General features: G+C 35.4%; 1 protein-coding gene across 4 annotated transcripts in view; it reads right to left on the bottom strand.

The window, feature by feature from the left end:
• The window catches only part of Brca2 (BRCA2 DNA repair associated), a 76,136-nt gene that overhangs the window by 52,815 nt on the left and 4,577 nt on the right, over positions 1–18,744 (bottom strand). For 3 of the 4 annotated variants that reach the window (XM_004854764.3, XM_021266510.2, XM_087199484.1), the window contains exons 3-9: positions 10,011–10,259; positions 4,576–4,684; positions 3,285–3,334; positions 3,154–3,194; positions 2,866–2,977; positions 922–971; positions 465–576 (exon numbers count right to left, since the gene is read on the bottom strand). In XM_004854764.3, the coding sequence (XP_004854821.2) occupies positions 465–576; positions 922–971; positions 2,866–2,977; positions 3,154–3,194; positions 3,285–3,334; positions 4,576–4,684; positions 10,011–10,259 (723 nt within the window). The remainder of the gene's footprint in view (positions 1–464; positions 577–921; positions 972–2,865; positions 2,978–3,153; positions 3,195–3,284; positions 3,335–4,575; positions 4,685–10,010; positions 10,260–18,744) is intronic. The other variant, XM_021266507.2, reaches the window with a different exon arrangement.

Genomic DNA, 18,744 nt, shown 5'->3' with positions numbered 1-18,744 from the left:
CATTTATATAGACATACACATACTAAGAAAAATGTAATTATTTCAATGACCTGACTGTAACCTGTAGTATATATCTACAACTATGTTTACTTTCTAATTAGAAAAAAAGACTTCATAAGTTGTTCAACATGTCTTATTATCTGCAAAATAAGTGACAGGTTTTATTTTTGTGATACAACATGTTGAGTAATACTGTCTTAGTATGACGTTTAAATATTGTCATCTAAATCAAATTAGTTGCTACCTTCAATATCTTGACTTTAACAGCCAAGACAGGAGATACAATATATTTTCTCTATAAAAGAAAGAGAATCAGTGACACTAGTTAAAAACAGCAGTTCACAGGAGGACCTCTTAACTCAGCTGGCGAGTACTTGCCTAACATATGCAAGGCCTTTGGTTGGACCCACAGAACTGCAGCCCCCGGCCCCCCAACAGAAGTTCAATTAAACAGAAAGACTTACCATGATGGTTAACTTCTCTTTGATTTTTGTTTTCATTGTCCATCACAGAAGGGATAAATTTATCATTGTTTTTCAGATTTTCATCATGGTTAGACAAAGAGCGCTTCAAAATCTGTAAACATTTTTTAACGTCAGTAGTATAAACACTTTCAATGTACATATATATGCAAGTTACTTTTAAGCATTGAGATAGCAGAGTTTTGCAGAATGTCAAAGAAATTACTTAAAGGATCAGGTTTAGAAACTTTCTCAAAGCTTAGGTAAATTATAAATTAGAGAATGAAAATGAAGGACATATGATTTATCAAAGCATTTTTTTTCATCTTTTACTTGCTATGTAGTCCAAGTTTGCCTTGGAGACATTTTGGAGCCCAGGCTGGCCTCCAACTCAAGGCATTCTTATAAATATAAGGAATTTCAATTTTAACAGTATGATCAATTTAACATATTTACTTACAGCAGTGGTATTGTTAGGAAATATAGTTTCAGATGCTTCCTCATCTCTGACTGTAAAATAAAGAATTAATTTACTTGTACTGTATTATTTATCATACACTAAAATTTTATTTTTAGTCAGAAACCACAATGTACCTACACTACTTGATTAAATGATACATTTGAAATAAAGTCAATTGGCCAAAGTACAGTAACTGGAAAGGTCAATGAACAGGCCATACTTATTTTCCTTCATAACACTCATGAGGTACGAAATTATGGGTTGGTGATCCCAGCTTTATGATAATACTGTTAAATGACCTGGAAAATCAGATGAAGCTGTGAGTTAGGGATTTCAAAAGCTAAAGTTTTGAGACTTGAGCATTTATTTAGACAATAATACAGCTTAAGAGTATGTTAAATATTTCTTAGTTTTCATGTAAGCAACAAAAAAGAAAGTTAAGTCACTCACAGCTAAAGAGAAATCAAATTGGAATGTTTATTTTGCTAGAATAACCACCCCCCCTCAAATCCTGATTTGAGTATAAACTCATCCTTTCAGTACATTCTACAATAATAAATACATGTTTTACGACTCTGTGCTGGCATACATACATACATATATACACACCAAAGTTACAGTTTTATAAAGCAAATTTTACCATGTGTAAGAAAGCTGGGTAAAGTATATCACATTAAACTTGAATTCACATTAACAATAAATAACTTTTGGGTGTGTATGTGAAATAACACACTAAAAATTATTCACTGTTTCCCTGAAATTTAAATTTGTCCAGACATATGTACTATATTTTCACTTGGTACTCTGACAACCTTAACAACATTCTAATTTTTCTAATTAGAAAGCACTGCAATTTTTCTATTCTTTATACTTCATTAAAAAAAAGAAAAACTGTGGATTCAAAATTTATTTCTAAACTAAGTATTTTTCTACAATTTGAAAAACTGATCTCAGTATCTTCTAAAAATAGAGCAATGTCATTGGTATCTATTTTTTTCTCTATTGTCCAATTTTTCATGTCTTGCCTATAAATTGAGATATATTTATTTAGATGAACTTCCAGATTCTTGTTCACACTGTATTTAATTACATTTATAGACATTTCTTTTTTTTTGGTACCAGGGATCGAACTTGGGTCCTTGCGCTTGCACAGCAGGCAGCGAAACCACTGAGCTAAATCCCCAGCCCTATAGACATTTCTTTAGATTTACATGTTTACTTAATATTATAAAAAAAAAATCATCATAGCCTCTCAATATTAAGTCATGATTAGTCAAATCACAGCTACTCAGAGATTTTTAAGTTGCTTTATAATACTTCTAGATTAGTAAATTAATGAAATTACTACCTATTTATTCAACATTCTAAACAGTACTAGAGAAACACTTAAAATACGTTCTTTTGCTTAAAGATTTGTTGAATACCAATTATGTGTCAAGAAACTCTAGTGAGCCTTCACAGAGGTAAGTAGAGTTCAACAGGTGGACAAATTAAATATTTCAGATAATCACACAGACTATAATTACGGTTGTGAAATTTAAGACCTCAATTGAGTACTACTGGCAATACAGACCTGCAGATCAGATTTAAGCAGAGAAGCAGTTTATTTAATGCTATTTTAATGCCCAAAGTATCAAAATTACTTGTAAAAAATTCGTAGGTACACCAAATATTAGCTCTTAAGTGCTTAATATAAAGCTATTATAGATTAAGGATACATTGCTAAAAAGTAATGCTCAACTCTTTTACAAAATACCACTTAATGTATTTGTGATTTATTCTACTTTACATTAAATGGAATAAAATTATTCTGAACTACCAAAACACTTATCAAAGACAATATTATTTAATATTTTCTTTTCACGTTTTAACAAAAGCATTAGAGATGACAGCTGATTAGCCTCATCTACCTTTTCTTATACAGGTCACATTTGCTATTATTACCTATGAGCACAGTAGAACTGAGAGTCGGTGGCGTAGCTAAAGAACTTGACCAAGACATATCAGGATCCACCTCAGCTCCTAGACTTTCAGAAATATGTTTTGGTGTCTGACCCTAGAAAGAAATGCAATACTTTATTTCTCAGATACACAGTGATGATAAAGAGTATTTTTTCATTTTTCATTTACTGAATGCCTATATACAGATCTGTACATCTCACGCCAAGGTATGATATCATTGTCAAATTCTTAAATAAGACATCACAACAATAAACCAAACAAAGTATTTACCTTTATAAGCTGGGGTGTGTGACATAAACTTCCACATATTACTGGAGGAGAAAAAAAGAGAAAGTATTAAATTTTACTTTTATTAATATTTCAATGATTCTAAAAATAAAAAACCTTGTTTTTAATCATACCTGGCTTTTCTCTTCGTGGTGTTACCCGTGTACACTGTAGAACGAGAGGACTAAAACAAGACAAATTTCTCAGCTTATTAAAAAAATAACAAATGGTAAAAGAAAATAAAACCACTAGTTAATCTTTTTATTTTCTTTTTGGTACCAGAGATTGAACTCAGGAACTTGTCCTTGACAGGCATGAGCTGTGCCGCTGACCTAAATCCCTGGCCCAAGTTAATCTTATTTTCAAAAAGGCTCAATCATACTTAATGACAGAATTACAGCGCTTTTAAATATTTTTATGTTGCTTTCTCAAAAAGCAAATCTCCTGAAGAATTAAGTAGGCCACTAGGTGATGTTTAAAACATCCACTGAAAGCAATAGTACTCAAAATTTCAGCTACCAGAACCTGTGTATTTTGAATTGAAAAATTATGTAACATAAATCAGTAACAGCATCATATCCCCTCCAAAGATTCAAAGTACACAAAATATTTATTTTAAACTGATATTTCAGGGAACTTTAGCTTTACCATTAATAGCCTTGTGGGCCGGGGATTTAGCTCAATGGTTCCACCACATGCCTCACAAGTGCAAAGTACTGAGTTGGATCCCCAGTACAAAATAAATAAATAAATAAATAAAAATAACCGACAGATGAGGAAAAAAGATATTGAACTCTTTTGTCTGCTTAGAGACTATGTCATAATCTCTTTGTTGGTGTGTTCCTGCCATTAATAGCCTTGTTATTTAGAAAGCCACAGAATATATAGAAAACTAGACAATTCAACATTACAAGAAACACAAAGCAAATATTTCTAACAAAAAAATTATTCAATTAAAGGACTTAGGGTGGGGATTTAGCTCAGTGGTTCCAGCGCCTGCCTCGCAAGCGCAAGGTCCCGAGTTCGATTCCCGGAAGCAAAAAAAAAAAAAGACAACTTGGACCAATTAAAGGACTTAATCTGAAAGACTATTTAAAGATAAAAGATTCTCCACCAGGCACTCAGTCAAAACTATTAAGATAAAAATTAGATTCATTTCCACGAAACAAATATATGTAGGAAAATGTTTCATTTCAACTTTTTTTTCCAGTCCTAGGGATTAAACACAGGGCTTTCACATGGAGCTACATCCCCAGCCTTTTTTACTTTTATTTTTGAGACATGGTCTCACTCAGTTGCACTAAATTGCCCAGGATGGGCTCCAACTTGCAATTCTTTTCTCAGCTCCCGGAGTGCTGGGATTACACATGTGTGTCACCATGATCTGCTTCATTTCAATATTTTAGTATGATAGCTTCACCGTACCTTTCACTGAAACAAGAATTTAGAGGTGGACTGGCAACATCTTTTGCTTGGTCCACTTTAGCCTTCACTGTGCGATGATTTTTAAGTTCACTATTGGCAATATCCTTTCCTGAAACAGTATAATAATTCTGTAATGATTAAACAATCTTAATTTTGAAATTTTGTACTTGAAAACAAAAAGTCTCATCTACACTAGGAAGAATATATAGGGAGTTATTCCTCCCTCTGCCCCAAAGGGATGCCCTTCCAGTCAAGCATATCAAGCATATAATATTCATGACCCCTTGGGTAATACTCCAATGCAAGATATAGCTTTAACCTCAAAGAATTCATAATCTAATATGATACATTTTTAAAAAATATTCACAAGTAGAACATGAAACATCCTCCTATTAAGTTACAGACAGTACTATGGTATCAGAGAGTATCATGAAGGATAAGAGTAATGGAAATGACATTATCTGAAAACCTACCAAGGTATTGAATCTGACCATATCACTTTGCTGCTAAAAAAAGTCTGTTGAGATCCTGTTTTCAAGATCAAGTTCATGGGCTAAGAATGTAGCTCAGCGGTGTAGTGCCTGCCTGGCAAACATGAGGCCCTGAGTTCGATTCCCAGTATTAAAAAATATTACAAGATCAGGGCCAGGGATTTATCTCAGTGGTTCTGCCACCTGCCTCGCAAGCGCAAGGTCCCGAGTTCGATCCCCCGTACAAAAAAAAATTAGAAGATCAAGTTCAAACACTGTAATGAAACTGTGCAGTAATAAGGCCTTTGATCTGATGAGGTTTTTGTTTAATGCCAGGAATTGAACCCAGGGCCTTGCACATGTTTAGTACGTACTTTACCACCAAGCTATACATATTCTAACCCAGTTTGATTTCTTCCTTTTTATGATGCCGTTCTTTCACATTCTGCTGTTCAGCTCTACTGAACCCTGCACATCCTGGAAAAATGCTCTCTTTAACCTACAGGACTCTGTACAAGATATTTCTTTTTTGCTCGTTTTGTCTTGACCTAGACCATCCTTTTTAAGGCTTGCATTTAGAAACTACCTCCTACAGAAACATTTAGTATACCCTATTATGGTGAGTATAGGGGCCAGACCTTTTCCTGTGTTTCCTGAAGAGTTTATCATAAAATGTTCCTGTTTCCTCCACTGTTCTGTGAGCTCCTTGTGACATAGATTATGTCCTAACACTGAATGCTAGCAAAACTAATGCCTGATATATTATGGTCACTCTACATGTATTGCCTAAATCAGGTAGCTAGCTGTAATTAGAGAGAGTTATAGATAGCAGTATGTTTCTATTCTCATTAAACACTTTTACTCTCTAAGACAATAACAGAGTTTCTAAAGTTGTAGGTAGCTCTATCAGTATCAAGTCCTGTTTGTAGTTTTTTAATATTCCTGTGTTCCGAACCATAATGTACTCTATTTGACTCTCCAGGGTAAAAAGTACTCAAGTGGATCAACTGGCTGGTAGTGCCTACGATTTTGGCACTGAAGGCATTTATAATTCTTGGAAAAAAAGTGCTTTTAATAATAGTTGCTTTAAGCCTGGCCAGGTGGAACAGGCCTGCAAGCTGAAGCAGGAGAACCACAGATTCAAGTCCAGCATGGGTGATTTTAGTATCTTAGCAAGACCACGTCTCAAAAAAAAAAAAAAAAAATGCTGGGGATATAGCTCACTGTGAAGGCCCTGAGTTCAATCTCCAATACTGAAAAAATAAAATTGCTTTAACTTTTCCTACAATCTCTAATTTAAAGAATATTTGGGAAAATAAGCTGTATCACTTATTTATATAATAAATAATTCATGTTATTTTAAAAAGTAAGTATTGTTAGCCAGGCATGGTGGTACATGAATTTCAGCATTGAGGGAGACTAAGGCAGGGGGATCATAAGGTTAAGTCTAGCCTAGGCAATTGATACCTTATCTCAAAAAATAAAAAGGGCTGTGGACATAGTTCAGTGCACAGGTTCTGGGTTCAATTCCCAGTACCACACACACACACAAATATATATATACACGCACATACACATACATATATATGGTATGTAATATACATTACATGTTACAACTGAATAAAGTTTAAAAAACAGTGTTAAGTCTATTGGTTGTACCTTTCAGTAATGAATTTAAAATAAAAGCAAAATGTGTCAAGCAATTATTAATGCATTATAAACTTTAAAAAATTAACTCCTTTGCACTGAGTTCAAAGTGACTTACTAACACATTCCTATCCTTCCCTGGTTGGACAGGCCAATTCCAACAGGTTACAATAAATAATTAACCACTGATTAACATAGTAGATTCAACAAAAAAATTTATTGAGCTTTTCCTTACCACACATCACTTTGTACATGCTTTTAACATATACATGCTTTTAACGTATTATGCCAGCATGTCTATTTTTCTCTCTTAAAAGACTGATTACCTACAAGTGAAATAATGTCTCATTCATGTTTCTATTGTTAATACCTAGCAAGCCACCAGGCATAGGCAAGCATTGAATATTTGTTGAATGGATGATTTCCTTTTTTGTCTTCTTCTGTATTACATCTGCTAAATATTCCTTAAAGGTCTATCTTATACCTCTTCATAATTTTCGCACTATATAGGATAACTTTATCACTTTCCAAACAAATAGTTTATTTCTACAATTTCTCCTGATTGTATTCTTTCCCTAGTTTTAACCTTGTACTCCCCAAAACCTGCTGAATACCTTCACCTTAACAACCTACTATTATCTCAAACTATAGTGAGAAATTCAAGATTTTTTTCAACCTTTTCCTTTTCAAACCTGCTTTTCCTCTGGTTTCTAAGTGTTTCCCATTTCTATGGCTGTCATTACTGTATTTCAATTTATGCTGTACCCTGTCATTTGTTCTTTTTTGTCCCTCCATGTCTAGACTACTACAGGATCTTATAGTTTCCACCTTCCATATCTATTTTCACTACTATTATAGTAGCCACCCCTTATTCTTGGGGGATATATTCCAAGATTCTTGGTGGATGCCTGAACCTTACTCTACTATGTTTTTTCCTATACACCTAGGATAAAGTAGGCACAGTAAGAAATTAACATTTTAACAAAATAGAACAATTACAAGATGCTGTAATGAAACTTATGTGAATGTGGGCTCTCCCTCATAATTTCTTACTGTGCTATATTCATCTCTGTGACCTGAGTTAATACTATGCCTACAAAAAGGCTTGAAGTGATGCAGGCATCATGATGTAGCATGAGGCTACTATGTAAGAGTTACCAGAACAGAAGGTCAGTTGGATAACTGAGATAGCTACTGAGTGAGAAGAGATTAGGGCATATAGAGAAAGGACAATGCAAGATTTCATCATGCTTCTCACAAAGGTACACAATTTAAGAATCATTTGTATCTAAAATTTTCCATTTATATTGCAATTGATTTTGACTAAAACCAAGAAAACTGAAACCACGAATAAGAGGGGACTTCTATACTAATTCAAGCACTTGGCCTCATCACCTAAACCACTCAGTGTTTCCTAATTGATCCTCCTGGGTCTTTTTTCACCCTTTCAGTACGGATATTGAACCCAGGGATCACTGAGCTACATCTCAAGCACTTTCTGTTTTTAGACAGGGTCCTCCTATGTTGCCCAGGCTGGTCTTGAATTTGCAATCCTACTGACTCAGCATCCAGGGTAGCCAAGACTGGATGCACCACCATGCCCAGCCTAACTCATCTTTCTACCTCCAATCTTTCCTTATGAACACCCAGGTAGTTTGAGATTTTCTTTTCTTTTCTTTTTTTTTTTTTTTGTGTACCAGGGATCGAACTGGGGTCCTTGCGCTTGCGAAGCAGGCGGCGGAACCACTGAGCCAAATCCTCAGCACACACCCAGGTAGTTTAAGAGGTAGGGCTTCCATTCTGGGAGATTCAGGCAAGGAGGATAGCAAATTTGAGCCTAGCTAGGGCAACTGATTAAGATCCTATCTCAATAGTTTAGTGTGAAAGCTCTGGCTTTGATCCCCAGTAGTGAGTGATGGGGGTGGGGGGCTTGAATTCATTTCCAGAGATTCTAATTCAAAAGATTCAGTATAGAACCCAGAATCTACCCTTTCATAAGATTCTGATGGTCTAGGTATCACATTTTGAAAAAAAAAAAAAAATTACCTCCAAAGACTGCTTCCTGATTATTAGGCTTTCTAAAGTAAATTCATATTCATACCACTTGAAACTCAATAACGTATAAAAAATTTTTGCTTATTACCTATGTTCCCTTCATGTGTGTACCTGCTAGTGCCATGAATTTCCTTTCACAGCATGCATCACACTAAAATGGTTTATGTATGTCTCCTTTACTAGAAACTCAGTGAGGGCAAGGCAGGGAATATTTTTCAAAGCAGAAATATATAAGCCAAGATCTGCTTGATACTGTAATTTAAAAAATGTATAACCGATATTGTGTAATAGGAAGAAAAGGTCTAAAGGAGTAGGGGAAGTTGGAGGGGTAGGGGAAAGGAAAGAAGGGGAAAGAAAAAATATGTGAAAAGGAAAAAAATGGAAATAAAGTCTTTGTAAATAGGGGAGGACGGAGGGGGTGAAGGGAGGGCAGGGGAAGGGGAAAAAAATAAGAACCAAGATACTCATGGAAATGTACAAGATCCCAATGGTGAATGTAACTGTATTTTATACCTAAAATGTACCAATAAACCTAATGAAAAAAAAAAAAGATCTGGAAGATGAGTGTGTAAATTAGACAAAAGGTAAAAAGAAAAGTAAGTTGCGGGCAGAGGTAACAATATGCACAAAGAGCCAGAGAACATAACTTTTCCCAAAACTATTTGTTCTTTCTTCTCAACTCTCACTGTACTTTTTATTCTTTTGGCAGGTACCACAAACAACCACATATAGTACTATATTTTATCTGTGTAACATTTATTCCCCTTGCCAGAGAATAATACTCCAAACAAAGGGAAGTACATTACTTATGTCAAGCAGGCAACAAATATTTGAATGAGGAAATACATAATCTTATTACCTAATTGCTTGAAAATATGTAGCACTTGGGCTAGGGAAACTTACAAATTAAAAGACTTATAGCAAGTTGAAAAAAATAATCTTCTCTGTGCTGTTACAGCCTGCAAAATACAGTTTCATCAACACCAAATCAAGTCCTATGATTTTTTTCTATAAAGACTGTAATTCCTCAGTTGCCAGGATATATTAACCGAAGGAGGGAAGTAAAGGAACATTTATTAAGTACCTACACTATTTTACTTAATCTAAATCTATTGAGTATTATTTCATCAACTCCATTATTCAAGAAAAGAAAGCAAGGCTAGAGAGACTGTCTGCATAATACAGCAGATAATGACCGAGCAGAGCTTTTACAATAAGTTTGCCTGAATATTTTCCCCTCATCTACCTCATCACATTACTTACCCAAGTTTAATCTGTATTTACCTAATTCATTTAAAGGAGACCGGTATAGTGGTAGAGTTTGACTTTGCTCTTTGAATATTATTGGAGTTGAAGCTAACTGATGATAAAAGGGTTTCCTTTGTGGTGTTTTAAATAGATTTGGCTCATAACTGTTGATTTTATATTCAGGTTCTTCTGCAGGTTCAGAATTACAGGGTGGAGCCTCTGATGAAAGTTCTTCAAACCAATTAAGGCTTATTGGTCCTAAATCTATAAAAGAAATAAAAAACTCATTCAATGACACAAAAAAATTCATGAGGCAATAAAAATCATAATAAAGACTTTGAAGGTTGTGTAGAGGGGCCTGAGCCTTCAACTGACCCTGTGGTTGGTGAGACTGTCACTATAGCAGAGTCCACAGACTCACAGGTCGACAGTGGTGATGTTGAGGAACTGGTGGAGGAACACTCAGAGGAACTGTCTACAGAGAAACTTTGGCTGAGCAATAGAGAATAGCAGATAAGGAGCTTTCTGAAGAAGAGGGGGATATCAACAACTAGTACAGAAAAGTTCTTCTGAAATAAAGGAAATCCTTTAAAAATGGACAGAGCTACATTTGTAGAGAAGACCCACCCAGACAGAGAAAAAGACAATCATTGCATTCACTTGCTTAACGACAATGTCATGTCACACTACAAAACCGCATTAAAGACAAGACAGACACAGAAAACCTTAGACCAGTTTTTAGTTTTGAAAAGGTTGAGACCCAGTGAACCAAAAGCAGGTCCTAGTGGGCTACAGACTCTCCCAAGGAGAGAAAGGACACCAGAGAGCCAGATTCCTGATGTTCTTATGGAAGGGACTCTCCTTCCACACAACAGCCACCTTCCATTCATCCTCCCTTCCTGCAAGGCAAAGATGTCAACTTTAATGGTGAGTACAGTGTGAAATTATTGTTTCTGGTAAACTAGGCACATTTTATAACTTTTTGGTGAATACACTAGGAAAATTATTGGTGTTTCTGGTAAATTATGCACATTATGCAACCCTTATTTATTATGAAAAAGTTAAGGGGTGCTTTGGGAGGTTTGGGACACATTATGGGTATTTCATTATTTCTTATGGGAAAATAGTCTTGACTTACAATCAACTTGAGTTACAACCAGCACTCTCGAATGAATAGAGTCCATAAGTCAAGGATCCACTGTATTACTTTATTTTACTTGTTTGAGTAGGTCCTCCTTTTATTTTTACTCTCTTCTTCTTTTCTCACTTTCAACTTGTTCCATTAGTACTTTTCCTTACTTTCTTTTCCGCTAGTTTAATTTCCATTCACTATTATTTATCCTTCTCCTAGCTGGCCATCTGTTACTATTATCCAATACCACTAATTTCTTTCTCTTTACCACTTAACAGGACCTTCTACATCAGTCTTACTACCTTCTTCGCATCTTCCATTGCTTTACCTTTCATAACCTATTTTTCTTTCTTTCTCTATGCTACAACAATGCATACCATTTACCCTTGTGAATCTACAGGTAGTTAACTATATCCTACTATGGGTCAAAACGGCTTTATGGTGAAAAGGGGTAAAAGGCTCTATTAAGGAGATATCTACTGTATATAATTTTCTGATTTATCTTAGATTTCACTATGTAAGTATAAATCTTGTACCTATGGTTAAAGGAGACAAAGTATTAAATTATAATAGTTTGTCACTTTCCAGTCTGTGTTTGATGCTATTGTCATTACTGACTGTACTGTTTTAGCAAAGGTGACACAGCTGTTGTGATCAATTAGTCTTCCTTGTACACCAATACCTAGATTGTCTGGACCCACAAACACTACAGTCCAGTACCAAAGAAGTGAGTGGTAGTACAAATAGTCCGCAACCATTCATCCCTAATACACAGAAGAGGCAGGATCCTGGGATAGGCTCAAAGGTCAAGAACCAGCTATACCTAGAAGATATCTCTGAAAAGTAGTCATTACCTAAAGAAGTCTTGATAATAGTAATAAGCTGACTACCATAAGCAATTTACAAGCCTCAATGCTTATAAACAAATTTTTAAAAACTATTAAAAAATAGAAAATGAGAAAATATAGAAGCAAGGTATAATCCAAAACATCCAACTCACCCCAAGTCCAGAGGGCACTGAGGTGGAAGAAATTAAAAACTGAATTGAACCACCCAGCTCAGTTTTCTGAAATGGTAGTATTGGAAGTAACAAAGCAAATGAATAAGTCTCTACACAAAACCAAAACAAAAATACACAGAAAATCAAAGAGATGATGACCATAATGAAAGAAATGGTTACTGAATCTAGAGTAGATAATGATAAAAAAAATAAGGAGCTTAGGAAAGACATGGAAACCATAAATGCTCAACATAGGAAAGAGCTAGATTCCACAAAACAGTATCAAACAGAAATTCAGGAGATTAAAAATTCTCTTGAAAGTATGCAAAACAGAATCAAGCAATGTGAAAATAGAATATCAGACCTAGAAGACAAGGTTGTGGTTGGCAATCATCAAAGGAAACACTTCTTAAAAATAGCAAAGGACCATGAAAACTCAATCCAACCTGCTAGATAATGCAAGGAAGACTAATATAAGATTAATTGGAATTAATGAAAAATCAGAAGATAGCACAAAGGGCATAAAAAACCTGTTCACAGAAATAACAGCAGAAAAATTTCCAAGCATGGAAAAAGAATTTGATGTGTAAGTGAGGCATATAAAACTCCTAATAGCCATGATCAGAAAAAAACTATAGCAAGGTATATATGTAGTCAAGATTCCCGAAATTCAACACAGAATCTTTTTTTTTCCATTAAGTTTGTTGGTACATTTTAGGTATAAAATACAGTTACATTCACCATTGGGATCTTGTACATTTCCATGAGTATCTTGGTTCTTATTTTTTTCCCCTTCCCCTGCCCTCCCTTCACCCCCTCCATCCTCCCCTATTTACAAAGACTTTATTTCCATTTTTTTCCTTTTCACATATTTTTTCTTTCCCCTTCTTTCCTTTCCCCTACCCCTCCAACTTCCCCTACTCCTTTAGACCTTTTCTTCCTATTACACAATATCAGTTATACATTTCTTAAATTACAGTATCAAAATTTGGAGGGCATTACCACAGATTTTACAGAATTTAAAAGGATACAGAAAGCATATTACAAAAATCTTTTCTTTTTTTTTGGTACCGGGGATCGAACTTGGGTCCTTGCACTTGCGAGGCAGGCAGTGGAACCACTGAGCTAAATCCCCGGCCCACAAAAATCTTTTTTGAAATAAATTTGACAACTTCTAAGAAGTACCTTGGAAGGCAAATTAACGAAACGGACTCTGGAAGAAATATAAAATTTGAATAGCACCTATTAAAGAAAGTATATTCCTAGCTTGAAAACCTACCTATATGACAACAGCAGGGTCATATACATTTTAACTGATGAATTATATCAAACATTTAAAGCAGAAAAAAGAAGGAACACTTCTCCCCTCATTTTAGGAAATCAACATTGTGCTAATACTAAAACTGGATACAGATAACAGAAGAAAAAAGTACGAACATAGATAGAAATTTGTTTAACAAAATAAGCTATTAGAAGTCAGATCTGGTAGTATGTAGAAAGTGGTTTTATTATAGGGATGGCAGTGTTGGTTCAGCATTGGAAGATCCACCCCCATAAGTCATCATTTTAACAGAGGAAAGGAAAAAGCCATATGATCCTGTCAGTAGTTGGAGAAAAAGTATTGGACTAAATTCTACAGCTGTTCATGATGAAAGCTATCAGGAGACTAGAAGTAGAACAGAACCTTCTCAACAGATTAAAGACATGTACTCCATACTTCCAGCAAAAACACCTTCCATGAATGGAAAAGATATAATGCTTTCTCCCTAAGGTGGGGAACAAGGGCAGATATGCTTACTCTTCATCTGTCCATTAAACTTTGAAACATACGCCCAAACCAAAATAGTCTGGCAATAAAAAGAAACAATTAGCATAGGATTGGCAAGGTAGAAGTAAAATCTTTATATGTAGATGAAATGATCATGTACAGAGAAAATACTAAGAAATCTCTAGGAGCCCCTAGAACTTGTATTTGAATTTAGCAGGATTAGAAAACACAAGGTATATATAAAAATTCAAGTCTATGTATACTTGCTATAGGACTTAGTTCTTTTTTTTTTTCGGTACCGGGGATTGAACTCTGGACCTTGTGCTTGTGAGGCAGGTGCCGGAACCACTGAGCTAAATCCCTGGCCCTGTATACTTGCCATAAATGAAGAATTGGATATTGAAATTTAAAAGTTATGTAAGAGTACAAAGGACCTAGAAAAGTAAAAAGAAAAAACAGTGTTGGAAGACATTTATTACCTAATTTTAGGACTTCCTCTAAAGCTACAGTAATCAAGGCAGTCAACACAGAATCTTAACAGCTGTTAGAGAAAAGAAACAAATCACCTATAAAGGGAAACCCATCAGAATCATAGCGGACTTCTCAACACAAACCCTTAAGAATCGGAATGAAGTATTCCAAGTACTAAAAGAAAACAACCTCCAACCCAGATTGATTAACCCCATGAAATTATCTTTCAAATTTGATGGTGAAGTAAGACACTTCCATGATAAAGAACACCTGAATAAATTCATGATCACCAAATCAGCACTCCAAAAATTTCTGAAGGATATTCTAGAAAAAAACAATGAAGATAACAATCCCAAGATTCCCAAAGAATGAATCCACCAGACAAGGCAAGCAATTAAATAGAAAGGAAAGAAAGGGAATCAACAATAGGAAAATAATATAATGACGAGGATAAGTCAATACTTGCAAGTTATAACCATCAATGTGAATGGTCTCTATTCTCGAATCAAAAGAAATAGATTGCCAGAATGGATCAAGAAATAAGACTCAATATGTTGCATACAAGAAACACATTTAACTCAAAAAGAAATTCATAGACTGAAAGTCAAGGAAGGAAAACAATACTTCGAGAACCTGGAAAAAAACAGGGGTGGTTATTCTATCTGCAGACAAAATGGATCTTGTTATGAGAAGAATCCAAGAGGAAGAGATAACAATCATAAATATATATGCACCAAATACCAGCACACCCAAATATATTTAAAAAAAAAAAGACTAATGGGTATGAAAAACCAGGTAAGCACTAATACAATTGTAATGGGAGACATCAAAGACCCACTGTCACAAATAGTCAGGTCAACTAGACAAAAAATCAACAAGAGGGCCGGGGATTTAGCTCAGTGGTGCCGCCGCCTGCCTGGCAAGCACAAGGTCCCGAGTTTGATCCCTGGTACAAAAAATGAAAAAAAAAATCAACAAGAAATATGAGAACTGAACCAAATCTTTGAACAAAAGGACTTAGTACCTATCTACAGTGTTCCACCCAACAACAACCCTTCTTTTCAGCAACAAATGAGGCTTTCTCCAAAACAGAACACATTCTAGCTCATAGATCATTCCTACATACATTGGTACTTTGGTTCATGAACTTTTCCACGATTGTAGTTGCAAACTGAGTTAAATGAGAAGCAAATCAAATTTCAATGCTTAGGTTTAATGTTGACCTTATGGGGAAATTTGATTCAGTTCTTGTCCAGTTCAGTTTTGACCAGAATTGTGAAGATAAATGAATTTGTGAACTTCATTGTAAATGCAAAGGAATTGAAATTATCCCATGCATATTATCATATCATAGTGCAATGATACTGGAAATCAACAGCAAAAGAAACCAGAAAAACTACATAAACACATGGAAATTAAATAAAAGCCTCTTGAACAACCAATGGGTCACAGATGAAATTTAAAAATTAGTTTCTACAATTGAATGATAATACCAATACGGCATACTAGAACTTGTATGACAAAATGAAAGCAGGCCTATGAGGGAAGTTTACAGCAGTGAATTTCCACAGAAGAAAAACAGCAAGTTCAAGTAAATAACCTAATGTTGAACCTCAAGGTTCTAGAAAAAGAATAAGTTAAACCCAAAGTTTATAAGAGGAAAAATTATAAAGATCACAGTGAAATTAATGCAATTTAGACTAAAAAAAAATACAAAAAACCCACAATGAATTGAAGAGTTGGTTCTTTGAAAAATTAAATTGACAAACCTGTAGCCAACCTTATCACAACAAGAAAAGATGCAAATCCATGCAATTAGGAATGAAAAAGATGAAATCACAACAGATCTTGCAGATATCCAAAAGATCATCAGTACCTACTTTAACAACCTGTACTCTAATAAGATAGAAAATTCAGAAGAAATGTGTAGGTTTCTGGAAACATGAATTACCAAAGCTGAATCAGGAAGGCATAAAAATTATAAATAACCCAGTATCAGTCAATGAAATTGAAGATGTAATAAAAAAAGAACTACCAACAAAGAAAAGCCTAGGTCTTAATGGAGTCACTGCTGAATTCTACAAGAGCTTTACAGAAAATATAATGCCACTATTTCTCAAACTCTTTAATGAAACTGAAAGGGAAGCAATACTCCCAGACTCATTCCTGGAAGTAGGCATTGCCCTGATACCAAAAGTGGAAACAGGCCAATCTCCCTAATGAACATAGACACAAAAAGCCTCAATAAGATAATAATGAGCAGAATGAAGCAAATCATCAAAAAGATTATACACCACGACCAAGTAGGATTCATTCCAGGGATTCAGGGATGATTCAACATACACAAATTGATAAATATAATATACCACATTAACAGAACCAAGGACAAAACTATATGATCCTCTCAACTGATGTAGAAAAAGCACTTGACAAAGTCCAACACCCATTCATGATAAACACACTAAAGAAAATCTGAACAGAAGGTCCTTATCTCAATCTGATAATAGCCACCTATGAGAAACCAACAGCCAACATCATACTAAACTGCCAAAAACTGAACCCTAAAATCAGGAACAAGACAAGGATATCCACTATCACCATTCCTGTTCAGCATATTTCCAGCAACATTAGCCAAAGCAAATAGACAAAAGAAAGAAAAAAAGCAATATGGAAAAGAAAGGAAAAAGTTAAATTATCATTATTTGCTCATGACATGATACTCTACATAGAAGACCAGAAAAACTCCACCAGAAGACTTCTAGATTTAATAACCAAATTCAGTAGTGTAACTGGATACAAAGTAAACACATGAAAATCAATAGCATTCCTGTACATAAATAACAAACTGAGAGAGAAATTAGGGAAACAACACCTTTCACAATAGCATGAAGAAATAAGAAATTCTTAGGAATCAATCTAACAAAGGAAGTGAAAGACCTTTGCATTGAAAACTACAGTACTCTGAAAAAGGAAATAGAAGAGGATATAAGAAAACAGAAAAAAAAGAAAACAGAAAGATATCCCCTGTGGTTGGATAGGCAGAACCTATACAGTAAAAATGGCCATTACTTCCTGCCTTAGTTACTTCTTCTCATTGCTGAGACAAAATAACCAACATCCAAAGTTAAAGGAGAAAAGGTTTATTATGGCTCACCGTTTTTAGAGGTTTCAGTCCATTATCAGTTGGCTCCAAGGCACGGTGGGATGGCAACGGGGCATCACAGAGGAGAAACAGTTTATGTCAGGCAGAAGGTGGCAAAACAGCAAAGCAGCAGGAGTGATCGACAACAGCAGCTCTTTCTGTTCCTTATATTCTTTTTGAGACAGGTGATCACTATGTAATTCAGGTTGTCCTTGAATTCACGACATAGCCCAGGCTGGCCTCCAACTCATAGCAATTCTCCTGCCTCAGCCTCCCAAGTGCTGGTATTACAGGTGTGCTCATCAAGCCTGGCTTGTTCCTTATAGTCTATCCAAGCTACTTGTCCTCACATCCAGGGTGGGGCACCCTTAGTCCTAGCCTCACATCGTGAATCAACCCCAGCATCACATCTTAATCCCAGCATCACACACTCTACATCCAGCCATCTCCAAAAAGCCCCACATATGGCTACATGAGGCTTTGGAGGGACCTCTAGATACAAGCTATAACATTTGCAAAACTATTATATAGATTTAATGCAATCCCAATCAAAATACCAACAGCATAATTCACACAACTAGAGAAAATAATCTTAAAATTCATATGGAACCAGAAAAGACCTAGAACAAAAGCAATTCCAGGCAACAAAGGCAACAAGGACAAGGCTGGGAGTATCACAATCCCTGACTTGAAGTTATACTACTAAGCTACAATGATAAAAACAGCATGGTTCTGGCCAAAAAAAGACCTGATCAATGGAACAGAGTAGAAGATGCAGAAACAACTCGAAGCATACTCAGCTACCTTATCTTTGACAAAGGAGCCACACACTTTCATTGGAAGAAATATGGCCTCTTTAATAAATGATGCTGATAAAACTGGCTTGCAATATGCCAAAGATTAAACCAAGACCCTATCTTTCACCACACACTAAATTCGAAATGGATCAAAGATCTAAACAGTGACTTGCAGAAAGATGGCAGAGAAGCAAGCAGCAAGAAATTAACCTCTCCAAGATTTGGAATCCAGACACTGGAAAATAACCTGAGAAAGAAAAAAAGGAGGGCTGTGGATCTCTGGGACCCAGGAAGGATCTGAAGGGAAAAACTGGAACCCACAGAGACAGAGACCTCAACGCAAAGGAGAGAGCAATCTGCACTTTCTTCCCAGCTCCTGGCTCATGGTATGTGAGAAGATTATTGAATCTATAAAGACTCATGAGGGCAGGTGACTCCA

The sequence above is a fragment of the Heterocephalus glaber genome, unplaced genomic scaffold (assembly GCF_053883595.1).
Source record: "Heterocephalus glaber isolate CG9 unplaced genomic scaffold, H.glaber_assembly_v1.0 deba00001720, whole genome shotgun sequence".
NCBI lineage: Eukaryota > Metazoa > Chordata > Mammalia > Rodentia > Bathyergidae > Heterocephalus > Heterocephalus glaber.
This window is presented reverse-complemented; position numbering and strand designations above follow the sequence as displayed.